At 43.8% G+C, this 12,367-nt stretch overlaps 1 protein-coding gene across 1 annotated transcript; it reads right to left on the bottom strand.

Moving 5' to 3' along the window:
* Positions 1-279: 279 nt before the first annotated feature.
* On the bottom strand, positions 280-8,553 carry LOC140469034 (interferon-stimulated gene 20 kDa protein-like). Its single transcript, XM_072565229.1, has 3 exons — positions 8,191-8,553; positions 2,232-2,432; positions 280-1,336 (listed from the first exon to the last, which is right to left on the bottom strand). Exons 1-3 carry the CDS (start codon positions 8,419-8,421, stop codon positions 1,187-1,189), a joined length of 582 nt encoding a protein of 193 aa, XP_072421330.1. The 5' UTR covers positions 8,422-8,553; the 3' UTR covers positions 280-1,186.
* Between the last annotated feature and the right edge of the window lie 3,814 nt (positions 8,554-12,367).

The raw sequence follows: 12,367 nt of genomic DNA, 5'->3' as shown, positions 1-12,367 counted from the left end.
TAGCCAGAGGCCACCCATGCAAGACGGTCACCAAGGAATCCAATGGGGCGGGCTCAAAAAAAATCTTTACCCTAAAGAATGGTGAGAATGTGGAACTCTACTACTACTGGAAGTGCTTGAGGAGATCAGTACTAATCCACTTAAGGTGAAACAGTCAAACATCGGAGGGAAAAGGGAACACAGCATTGTAAAGGTAGCTTAAGATGAGGAAAAGTAGGTGGAGGATCATTGTGTTGGGCATAAATACCAGTACAAACAGGATTGAATGAATTCCTTGTTTCTGTGCTGTTTATTTGATGTAATTTTATATAGAACGAGCAAAAGACTTTTGCAGAATTAATAAACAGACTGTCGAGCAATGAGACTGTAAACAATCCAGCATGAGACAGCGAAGTTGCTCCAAAACGAGTTGATATTAAATAGTGATAACTTTGGCCTTAGAAGGGCTTGTGATGGAGATGCCTTGGATGGATAAATGTGACCTTTAAAAGCATTGACCCTCATCCTGAGAAGCACGAAATTCCTTCACGCACATGGACACATACCCAAGTGTTTAAGAGTAGATCAAATAAGAGCTCTTGTAATCGATTCAGGAGCAGCTGCATTAAAACTGCCTCTGTGCCTCAATGAGTGAATGAACTACAGAATGCAGTGTATTGTGTTGGACAGAACAGAAGGTCCCCACCATCCTCCTCCCCCTTCATCAACCTCCCCTCCCCACAACAACACCCTGATCCATGGTTAATCTGCAGTCACGGGGACACAAAGAAACTGATTGCAATTGTCCGTAATCCCTGAGCTAAGGATAGGAGGGCTGGGGAGGTGCATCAATAAACAGGCAGGGTTCATGCTCCTGATCACCTCCCAGTGGCTCCTGGAGAGGATGCAGGATTGTAAAGGGGTGGGGGGGGGGGGTAATGAGAACAGCTGTGAATCAGCCCCCACCCCTTCCACCCCCCCCCCCTGCCTGTCAGCGGGCTCATAGTCTCGGGTCACACATAGCAAACAGCCATTTGAATGTGGAGACCAAAACTCAAAAGGAAGTGAGAGAAAATGTAAGCAGAGAGAAAAATGAAACAGTGCAGTGCAGCATGTTGATCTCGAGTTAACAGCAGACACCATTCCATGTTCGCTGTGACACACGAAAATCAGAGTTCCTATCTGTAATCTGGCAATGCTGTTTTATTCACTGATATCTGTTTCGATTCTCAAATCGATTCACTATCTCCACTTTGCGTCCCTCACGGAGGTGCATTTCCCACATTATGTCCACGAGTTTAAAAAGTTCCATAGCCGCACTCGCATCTTCAACAGAGGAGTGTCCTTTGTGGCTATCCTGTTAAAGGAAAATAAAAGATTGCAGCAGTCAGTGGAGGTCTTAGAGTGGAAAGTGCTCATTGGCTCTGTCAAATGCACCTTCAGTTGAAACAAGATTCAGGCATGTTGCTGGGGCAGTGCCGCGTTCTACAGACCAAACTTTATCTTGGGAATACTTGATGGAACAATATAGGGTGAAAGCTTTACTCTGTACCTAATCTCTAATGGATCTGAAAATACTTTTAGACCAAAATAAACTCAGAAAAATGCTGGAGAAATTCAGCAGGTCTGGCAGCATCTAGAGAGAGAGAAACAGAGTTAATTAACATTGCACTTCATTCAAGTTCTTTAGGCTGATACTGGCTACCCAACATCTGACTTTCTTGAAATCTGATCTTCCTTAATGTGAGCTTTACTGGCTGGGCCAACATTTATTATACATCCCTAGTTCCTAGTTGTCTTTGACAAGGTGATGGTGAGCTGCCTTCTATAACCAATGTAGGTCAGGTAGTGTAGACTCATCAATGGTGCTGTTTAGAAATAAACTCAATAATTCTTTAAACTGATTAGATTAGATTACTTTATAGTGTGGAAACAGGCCCTTCGGCCCAACAAGTCCACACCGACTCTCCGAAGATTAACCCACCCAGACCCATTCCCCTAAGTTTACCCCTCCACGTAGCAATTTAGCATGGCCAATTCACTAAACCTGCACATTTTTTGGACTGTGGGAGGAAACCCGAGCACCCAGAGGAAACCCACGGGGAGAATGTGCAAACTCCACACAGCTAGTTGCCCAAGGCGGGAATTGAACCCGGGTCTCTAGCGCTGTGAGGAGGCAGTGCTAACCACTGAGCCCCCCGCCTGTCAGCGGGCTCATAGTCTCAGGTCACACACAGCAAACAGCCATTTACCTGTATCCTTTTCCCCAGTAGGTTCTGGCAGAGGCTTTTTAACGAGGCACGCCTGTCGGTTTTCAGTCTTGCTTTCATGATCAGTAACTTGCATGAAGATGTGTCCCGTATGGCATAATTTGAGATGTCCGTTTTCAGGACCCGGAAGTCAGATCTCGGATCATGGCCCACAATAATTTTCCCTTGTATAATCTTCAAAATCTGAATGAAATTGGTGAAAACCTAATTAGCAGAAAGAACAGGCACTTAAACAGCACAAGTCATGTTATCTTCAAAACCAGAATCACTGAGTGTTAGGGCATAAAGGGAGGTCATTCAATTCATTGTATTTGCATTGGCTCTTTAAATGATCATCATTACTAAGTTTAGATCAGAGTGGCGCTGGAAAAACACAGCAGGTCAGGCAGCATCCGAGGGGCAGGAAAATCGATATTTTGGGCAAAAGCCCTTCTTCAGGAAGGGCTGATGAAGGGCTTTTGCTCTAAACGTCAATTTTCCTGCTCCTCGGATGCTGCCTGACCTGCTGTGCTTTTTCAGCACCACTGTGATCTAAACTCTGGTTTCCAGCATCTGCAGTCTTCACTTTTGCCTATCATTACTAAGTGCCAACTTCCAGATTTTGCCCCATACCCCTGAACACTATTTCTATCCAAATAGTCATCCAATGCCTCAGTTGCACCTGCCTCCACTACACTTCCAGGCAGTCCATCCAACACCCCAACTACTCACTGAGTGATAAAGCTTTTCTTCACATTACCCTTGCTTCTTTTGCAGATTACTTTAAATCTATGTCCTCTCATCCGTGTTCCTTTTACAAGTGGGAACAGCTTCTCCCTATCTACCTATCCAGTCCACTCATGATTTTGAAATCATCTATCAGATTTCCTTTTAGCCTTCTTTTCTCCAAAGACAAAAGACTCAACTTCTTTATTCTATCCTCTTCAGTGAAATTCCTCACTGTTCTTGTAAATCACTTCTGCACTCTCTCCAATACATTCACGCCCTTCCTAAAATGTAGTGAACAGAATTGTACATAATACTCTAGCTGAGGTTTAACAGTGTCTTATATTATTATTATCCAACCACTTTACATAGTTTTCTATATCCTTCTCCCTCAAGTATTTACCTAGCTTCCTCTAAAAAGGATCTATGCAAACAACTGACTGAGGAGTGAGTTCCACATTCTCACCACTCTCTGGATAAACAAGTCTCCCCTGAATTTTCAACTGAATTTACCAGTGTCCTATATTTGTGATGCCCCTGTTTTTGGTCTGGTCACCTTCCCTACATTTACTCTGCCTTTCATAATCTTCGTTAACTCAGTGAGACTGCTCCAGTATTTCCAGAGAAAGGAATTCCAAGCTGATTAACCAAAATGCATTACTTTTCTGTTCATCCAATTAAACCTGTTTATGCATCTCACCCAGTGTTCTATGTGCCATCTTTTATATAATATGGAGACAGAATGTGACCTCTTTGTACATCTCCAGCAGCATCATTATGTTTGACCACATCATATTCTTGTATTGTACATATTTTGGTCAAAATATTGCATTGGAATTGTTCGAACCTTGAGTTTTCCATTTAGTTCGCAAACTTATGCATGGAAACCAAGAAACATCACCTCATGAAGGTTCTAATCTAACTCATAATTTTCACTGATCTCTTGTCCAGAACCTCCCTCCATCTCCGACCTTCTTACAAGCTACTACCTTTTAAAACCAACAGTTGACACCCATAATCCTTCCTGATTTAGTTTGTCTCAGCTGAATTTAGCCTTGGTCATGAGCTAGGCTTTGAATAGAAACCTCTCAAACCTAGGTCCAAGTTCTTACTGAAATAACTCCACAGAGACCGGTATCCCGTCACCTTTTATTACCAAGTGAAGAGCGCTTGACACTGATCCAGCTCTCTCAGAGCCAGCTCTCAGGGTGTCAGGAAGTCTGACACTCCTGATCATGTTGTCAGCCAAGGCTCCCTCATTGGACCAGATTAACAACCCCAATCAGGGAACTCATGTTATATGAGATACACCCGGCTGACTTCATTATAATTATTGCACTTACATGTTTTGAAATACTTAAGAAACAAAACTCTCATCAAACGGTAAATTGCAGCTTCCTCCCCAATTCCTCCTCTTCTGAAGATTCTAAGCCATACAGTATGGAAAGAGGCCACTCAGCCCATTGTGCCTGCAGATAACGACTGTACAGAAACATTGGAAAGAGGAGGAGAAGGCCATTCGCTCCCTCCAGCTTTTCTGCAACTCAATATCTGCTGATCTATCTCAACATCATTTTCCTGCAGAATCCTCAAATCCCTTGATGCTGCTAATTCTTGTTGATATCTGTCTATAGTTTTTTTTTCATCTGTGTATAGTTTAACAGAAAGTGGTTACTTGCCAGGTTCACATTTGATTGGCTATTGATCATAGCTAAGTCTACTCCAGAAATCTTGGCTAACTCACTGACCATAGGAGGATGGGGTTATCATGATCCCCACACACAGGAAAGCTCACTGCTTTGCTATCAGAAGCATCAATCTTCACAGCTGGTTTTCTTTCTGAGGATCAGACTGTTGGACTGGTCTTGTAGAGTTGTGAATTTTTCACTGAATGTAAAGACGATTCTCGCAGTAAAATTAATGAGGGTAAAATTGCGAGCAGTCCAAATTTGCAATAAGTTATCAGATTCAAAAAAAAAGGAGCTAAAGGATTGTCCAAGAACTTTGATGAGAAGGCTCAATCTTGAAGGAGAATCTTCACTCAGATGGACCACACATCTTCCCTTTGGGTCAGTGCCCAGACTCACAATGTTGGTCAGATAAATGATTAAGGCTAAATTTATTGTTACAATCCAGAGATCTTCACTATCATCCTCCCTACAATCTTTTCTCCCCTGTAAAAGACGGTCAGATTTCTGAAGGAGGAAAATAGAAATTGTTGGGCTATTGGGAAACAGTGAGGTAATGAAATTAACTGATTGCACTCAAAAGCACTAACACAGATCTGATGAAACAAATATCTTCTTCCTGCCCCGTGTTATTCTAAACATCTATCCTTCTTGAAGTTCAGATGCTCCCTTCACATCCTTCCTTTCTGCTGTATTCTCTTTAATGCCAGGTCAAGCCTCAAAATGGGATAATGACCAGAAATGTTTAGCATGTTCCATACAGTGACAAAGCTACAAGATCAAAATGACTCTTCAGGACCCAAATACCATCCTCTAAAATGTTATTGGTGTTGCTTTTTTTTCTTGGCTTATCCATGGGTGGCTCATATATTTCCAATGATCAAGTCCCATTTCAGTGTAACCTTGCTTGGGGCATTAGCTGGGGGAATTCTCTCAACCCAAAAACAAAACCTTAAACTTTTTGTTTTCAAGCGCTCTTCATTGCGAAGTTGGGTAGAGTAACTGTAGATTGGGAGGCAGGAAGCTAGAATTTGGTGTGTACAAACTTGTGAAAAGCATTGTGTGGTCCCTTTGAAAGATGGTGTTTTTTTTTGTGCTTAGAGATTAAATGGATGTCGGTGAGCAGCAGATTGAGTTTGCTAGTACACAGACAACCCTAACTGAACCATTTGTATCGAAATGCCATATTGTACAACCATGGACTGTAGTTGAGAAGTGTGGTGCTAGAAAGGCACAGAGGTCAGGCAGCATCCGAGCAGCAGGAGAACTGATGTTTCAGGCATAAGCCCTTCCTCAAGAATGTGGGGGAGGGAGGGGGGAAGGGGCTGAGAGATAAATAGGAGGGTGGGGATGGGGTTAGGGGAAGTAGCTGGGAAGGCGATAGGTAGATGCAGGTAAGGGATGATAGTGGTAGGTTGGAGGGATGGGTGGAACGGATAGGTGGGAAAGAAGATGGACAAATAGGACAGTTTCAAGTGGGTGGTGCCGAGTTGGAAGGTTGGATCTGGGATGAGGTGGAGGGAGGGGAGATGAGGAAACTGTTGAAATCAATGTTGATGCTGTGTGGTTGGAGGGTCCCAAGGTGGAAGATGAGGCATTCTTTCTCCAGGTGTCAGGTGGCCTGGATTTGGAGGTGGAAGATGCCCAGGATTTGAAGGTCCTCAGTGGAGTGGGAGGAGTAGTTGAAGTGGTCAGCCAGAGGACAGTGGGGCTGTTTGGTGTTGTGTCCCAGAGAAGTTCCCTGAAATGTTTCGTGAGCTGGCATCCTGTCTCCCCAATGTAGGGGATACCACATTGAGAGCAACACACACAGTAGATGAGGTGTTTGGAGGTGCAGGAAAATCTCTGCTAGATGTGGAAGGATTCTTTGGGGTCTTGGGTGGACGTGAGGGGGAAGGTGTGGGTGCAGGTTTTACACCTCTTGCACTGGCAAGTGAAGGTGAGTGGAGGGTGGATGGGTGGAGGGCCGTGGCCCTAACGAGGGAGTGTTGGAGGGTATAGTCTCTGTGGAGGTGGGCAGGGAAATATATCCACTGATAGGGGTGGGGAGGGAAATATATCTCTGGTGGTGGAGGTCTGATTGTAAATAGCCAAAATGGTGGAGGACAATGCGCTGAATAGTGGGATGGAAAGTGAGGACCCGGGGGTTCTATCCTTGTTGCAGTTGGAGAGGTGGGGTTCAAGGGTAGGGGTGCAGGAAGTGGAGGAGAGGTGCTGGAGGGCATCATCGACCACATGGGTAGGGAAATATGAGGCCCGCTGGGGTGTCCTGGAGTGAAATTGGGAGCAGATACAGTGGAAATGGAGGAATTGGGAGTAAGGGATAACATCTTTAAAGGAGAGGGGTGGGAGGAGTTGTAGTCGAGGTAGCTGTGGGAGTCAGTGGGTTTGAAGTAGCAGCTACCTACCACCCCCGCTCCTGTAAAACCATGATCGCTTCCTCCCAATTCCAGCAGCTCTGCCACATCTGCTCCCAGGAGGAGCAACTCCAGCCTCGAACATCCCAGACGGCCTCCTATTTCACCAATTTCCACACCCTTTTGACAGATTGTACGGTCAGACACTCCTCTTTGGGTGTTTCAGTTTTAATTTTCAGAGAGGGATCAACCTCTGCTTTGTAACACCACTGTAGTGTTGTCAGTTTCACATCGGACTCTGAGTTTCGTTTCCTCAAAACCAATTAAAAACACACCTTATGACAAATTACACGGTCACTCATTCAGTGAAACTGAAACTGAAACTGTGTGATGTGTCACTGGCAAGGCCAGCATTTGTTGCCCACCCCAATGGCCTTGAGAAGATAATGGCATTTGTCTTGTATTACCATGCATTTTGACACTGATCGTGTCTCACTTACCTGCATTTGTCCTCAGTAAACAACAATTGTTTTGCTAACCCAATCCTCTGGCTTGTACTTTGCCCTCTCAGTTTGATCGACTTGTTGCCTATTATTTGAGGGGGCTTCCTCCCCTCAGTTTTATATCATTAGCAAACTTTTAAAAAATCACGGCTCCTCTTCCAATTTACAAATCAATTCTCAACATCTTCAATAGCATAAGCTTTTAAAACCCAAACCTGTTACCACTTAGCTCTTTTAACCTCTACAATGTCAGTGAACATTTCACAATTGAAATGTCTTTATAGAATCACAGAATGCCTACAGTATGGAAATAGGCCATTTGGCCTATTGAGTCCACACCGACCTTTCAAAGAGCATCCTGCCCAGACCTACCCCCTCTGCCCTAGTCCTATATCCCCACATTTCCTATGGCTATTCCTATTGGACACAATGGGCAATTTAGTATGGCCAACTAACCCGCACACCTTTAGACTGGGGAGGAAACCCACACAGACATGAGGAGAATATATGGCAGCAGTTCTAAACTCTGAACCACTATGCTGTCCTCACTACATCTCTCAGTTAAATGGATCCTAGTTACTCTTTTGTTTAGAGACAATTCCCTGTAAGAAAGGGAGCTACAAGCAGAGAGTGAATTACAACATCTTTACAAGTATATTGTTCACATTGGCAATAATGCAAAGCCTACCTCCTCCCTGGCGACAGGATACGGCAAAGCTGTATCCATATCTAATGGACGAATCCCACTCACAGGGGTCCTGAAATCAGTTATCTTCCCATCTGGCTTAATAAATTTGTCGTAGATCACAGTCCCACTGTAATCCACAATGCTGCACCGTGCCAGGCCACTCTCAAAGCCATTAGGTCCAAGTCCCACCATCTCGCAATCAATGGCAACATACTTTGAGGGATCAATCATTTTTCAATCCCTCAAGACACAGCTCTCTTCTGCAAACTGTGTCCAACTGAAAACAAAACAGCAGCTTTATCTTCCTCTTTTAAACAATTCCTCATCCGCCTAGTCAAGTTCGAGGGCGTCACCTTTGTACTGGATACCGGCCTGGAGTCAAAACACAAACAAAAACACAATTTCAACAGAGCAGCTTTAAACGATGTGTCACTATTTCCTGCTCTGTGAAATGACAGCATGACACTGCATTAGCAACAGAGCTGAAGTACACTTACACCTCAACACTGCTCATGGTTACACTGCTGGTTTATTTGTTTATCTTTCTGATGGTATTCCATGGCATGATCATGCACAAAGTCGTCTTTTTCAAAAATATTTGGTTTCATTTTAATGCAGAGGCCTAGGGTGTAATCTTTCCCTGGAAAGCTGCCATCCAAATGCCCAATCAATTAGTGACACACTCACAGGGAACGCAAGAGACGATCGAAAGAAGATATGTTTTAGGCATAATTTTCCTGAGCAGGATGGGATTTTGACAAAGGGTCCCATTGCCCTGTCAGGAAATCCTATCTTACTGGCTGCAAGTCCCAGTGGGCCTACTTTGCATTGCAGCATTGTCAATTTTTGTTTCAGTCCATACTTTCTTCCCTTTTCAAGCCCCATTCGTCTTACCACCTTTATAGCTTGCTTGCTTTTTTTCTGATTGTATATGGTTGACATCCTGTTCCCTTGACATCTCATTAGTTTAATGCACTACATGGTACTGCTGCTGAGTCATGCCAACCAGAGAGCAGAAGTCAGATTGTGGGCGTCTGTCCCAAGTCTGTGCTGAGCTCCGGTGACTGAGGGAAACCAGGGCAACAGAGGATAACCCTAAAAACTTAGAACTGAAACATTCAGAGGTGATATCAGGAAGTACGTTTTGACACTAAAGCTGTTGGAAATCTGGATCTCACTGTCCCATGAAGCTGTTGCGATCTGGGCATCAATTGGAAATTTTAAAACTTTTTTTTGTGAGGCAAAGGATTTAAGGATTACAGAACAAACTGGGTAGATTAAGTTATGAGACATTTCAGAGCCAAAATATAGTTGAGTGGTAGAAAAGGCTTGATGGGTTAAATGGCCTCATCCTCTCCCCATTTTCCTAACTTCCCATGTTCCTATGATGTAGTACATCTCAGCTAATAGTGAGGAACAACATGTCACAAGTTGTTTAATGTCACAAGTCCATTGCTTGAGGGGAGGGGGCTTGCAGGCTTAATCAGTTGAGCTTCCTCTTCCTCTGTCCCCAGCTATCTCTCTGCTGGTATTCAAGAAGTTGAACATTTCATCCTCCATACATGAACAAATCACTACACCCTACTCAAATAGGTCCTGCTCCCAATCCCTTTCACTCTTATCCATTATTCATTGTCACCACAGACTCTAATAGTTCTCAGAAGCAACTGTCTGATCCTTAAACTGGCATTCTGAACTGAATTACATATCTTATTACGTTAGCCCTCCTTGCTAGTTGCAGTTTGGTTAAAACTAGATATATAAATAGCTTATCGATTTGTACAGTCTTTCCACATTTGTTTTACAGGTGCTTCTTTGCGAACTGTAGAATCACCATGCAACCTGATTCTGATTGGACAAGACAAATGTAAACAAAACTTTGGTAGTTAATTCTCAGTCATCACCTCGCTGGCGCATTCTCCATGGCAACACCTTTAGCAATCAGAGTTGATTTGTCAATCAATCAAAACACATTTCTAATGTAGTCTCAAAATATTGTTTCCCTTTATATTGATGTTTCTTGTGATTTCTTGTCCTGATGAAAGCAAGACAAAAAGCTTCAGAAAAAATATTTTCTTCTGTGGTACTGCACAAGAACTGTCTATATTAGGATGCCCTGATCACATTGCTATGCTTGACCAATGGGCAAATATTGCTTCCAGTCTTTGTTTGAGAAGTCACTCAGTCCTGTTGTACAGTTTCAGAGTAGAGTCTATAATTCAATGGGTTTGAGGTGTAGGATGACTACAATTTTAACATACCAGACAGTTAAAGCTTTGTCTCATCTTTACAAGCAGAGGAGTACAGCAGTGTTCAAGGGCACTGTCTGAACAGCTCTCTTCACAGCTAGGCAGAAGTGGGTACTGCAGAGGCTGGAGATTAGAGTGGTGCTGGAAAAGCACAGCAAGTCAGGCAGCATCCGAGGAGCAGGAGAATCGTGCTTTGGGCAAAAGTCCTTCATCAGGAATTCCCTTCACAGTTATCACATGTATAATCGTAAGAAGATAAATCATGCAGTTGGCAAATGTATTTTGAAGCTGTACCTCTGTGAAAGAAATGTTCTCAAATCTAAGAAACATGGTACTTTGGGGTTTGTGAAAAATATCCATGACTTCAGATAATTTTAATCCATCATTGGTACTGAACCAAGTGAATTAACCTGGTATTTGCATTAACCAACACAGGTAAGACAGGAAAAGGAAACTACGATTTGAAAATTTTAATAGAAAACTGAATCAGGGTAACACTCCCAGTACTCAACCATACGGTACCATTGGAATTTTTTACATTCACCTGACAGAGGAGACAGGGTATTGAAATAACTGTACAGGGGCCAGTATTTCGTCACCAAGTCACCCTTTACTTACTCGTGCAGAGTCCTTGACACTGGATTGGCTTCCTCAGAGTCAGCTCGCAGAATGAACAGAACCTCTGACACTCGTATTTATATCTGTCAGCCAGGGCTCCCTCATTGAACCAATCAGGAAACTCATATTCTCTGAGGTCCACTTGGCTGATCTCGTTACAATCGCTACATCCCTGCTTCTCTAAGTCTGGGACCCAGGCGTATTTTTTTCTTGTAGCTTCTCCTGGAGCATTTTTGCACCGGGTCCAGCTCCTCCATCTCATCCTCAGAAACGGGCAGCGTGTACCGGGCCCTTGCATCTGGAGTGTGTCAAAAGAAATTCATCCTCTTCTTCAAATGGTAAAGGTGTGAGGCTGCGACATCCGTTGTGTCCATCTTGGACTGCAAGTTTTCTTCAACACCAGATGGAAGGGGAGACCGCATGAATGGGGAGAAGACTCCGCACCAAGTTAAATCTTTTCTTCCCGGACTTGGGGTGAGGGGGTGTGGGAGGGTGAAACAGCATCAAGACCACCATGGCCCAACACAAGATCTGTCTAAGTGAGAGCCTTTTTGGCTGTTCTGACAGGCCTGGTAATGTTTGGATTCTACCTCATTTGTGAGTTTGCAGCTTTTATGTAGTCCACATGCTTGTTCAGGACTGCCTCACCGACCCGAACATTGTACCTGACCCTGCAGCGACCACGCCCTGGTTTTGGCACCAAACCTCATCCCTTGAAGTATACTGTCTCTCTTACTTGGACAGATCTTGTGTTGGGCCATGGTGGTCTTGATGCTGTTTCACCCTCTCCCCATCCCAGGTTTGGAAAGATAAGATTTAACTTGGTGCGGAGTCTTCGCCCCATTCACAACACTGCGGGAGCTGTCCCTATAGTTGTGTGAAGGGTTGTCATATAATCAATCAGGAACAGGGACAGTTTGGTGTCTAGTGAAGCTGTAGGCTGTTTCTTTAAGCCTGCTTTCAAAGTTTGGACTGTTCTTTCCTCCAGACCATTGGATGGTGGATGATATGGAGCCATCTTTATATGATGGATACCATTTGACTTTAGGAAATACTCAAATTCCCTGCTGGTAAATGGTGACCCATTATCTGTGACCAACACTTCCAGGAGCCCGTGTATTGCAAAGGACATGTGCAGTTTTTCTATTGTCATCCCCGTGTTTCGTGAATGAACTCTATGTACATCCAGCCACTTTGCATGGGCATCCACAATGATCAAGAACATTGAGCCCATGAAAGGATCTGCATAGTTGACATGTAACTGAGTCCAGGGTTTACTTGGCCATTCCCACAAATATGGAGGAGCTACT

This window comes from Chiloscyllium punctatum, chromosome 48 (genome assembly GCF_047496795.1).
Source record: "Chiloscyllium punctatum isolate Juve2018m chromosome 48, sChiPun1.3, whole genome shotgun sequence".
Lineage (NCBI taxonomy): Eukaryota > Metazoa > Chordata > Chondrichthyes > Orectolobiformes > Hemiscylliidae > Chiloscyllium > Chiloscyllium punctatum.
The sequence above is the reverse complement of the archived record's forward strand: the minus strand, read 5'-3'. Positions and strand labels throughout refer to the sequence as shown.

Bases quoted from the DNA above. Each gene is read 5' to 3' on its own strand.
- LOC140469034 (XM_072565229.1), bottom strand. From the start codon at position 8,421: ATGATTGATCCCTCAAAGTATGTTGCCATTGATTGCGAGATGGTGGGA. The intron at 2,433-8,190 runs GTAGGCTTTGCA...AATTTCATTCAG, and splicing joins ATCCTGTCGCCAGGGAGGAG to ATTTTGAAGATTATACAAGG. The intron at 1,337-2,231 runs GTAAATGGCTGT...TTCCTTTAACAG, and splicing joins TACTGGGGAAAAGGATACAG to GATAGCCACAAAGGACACTC.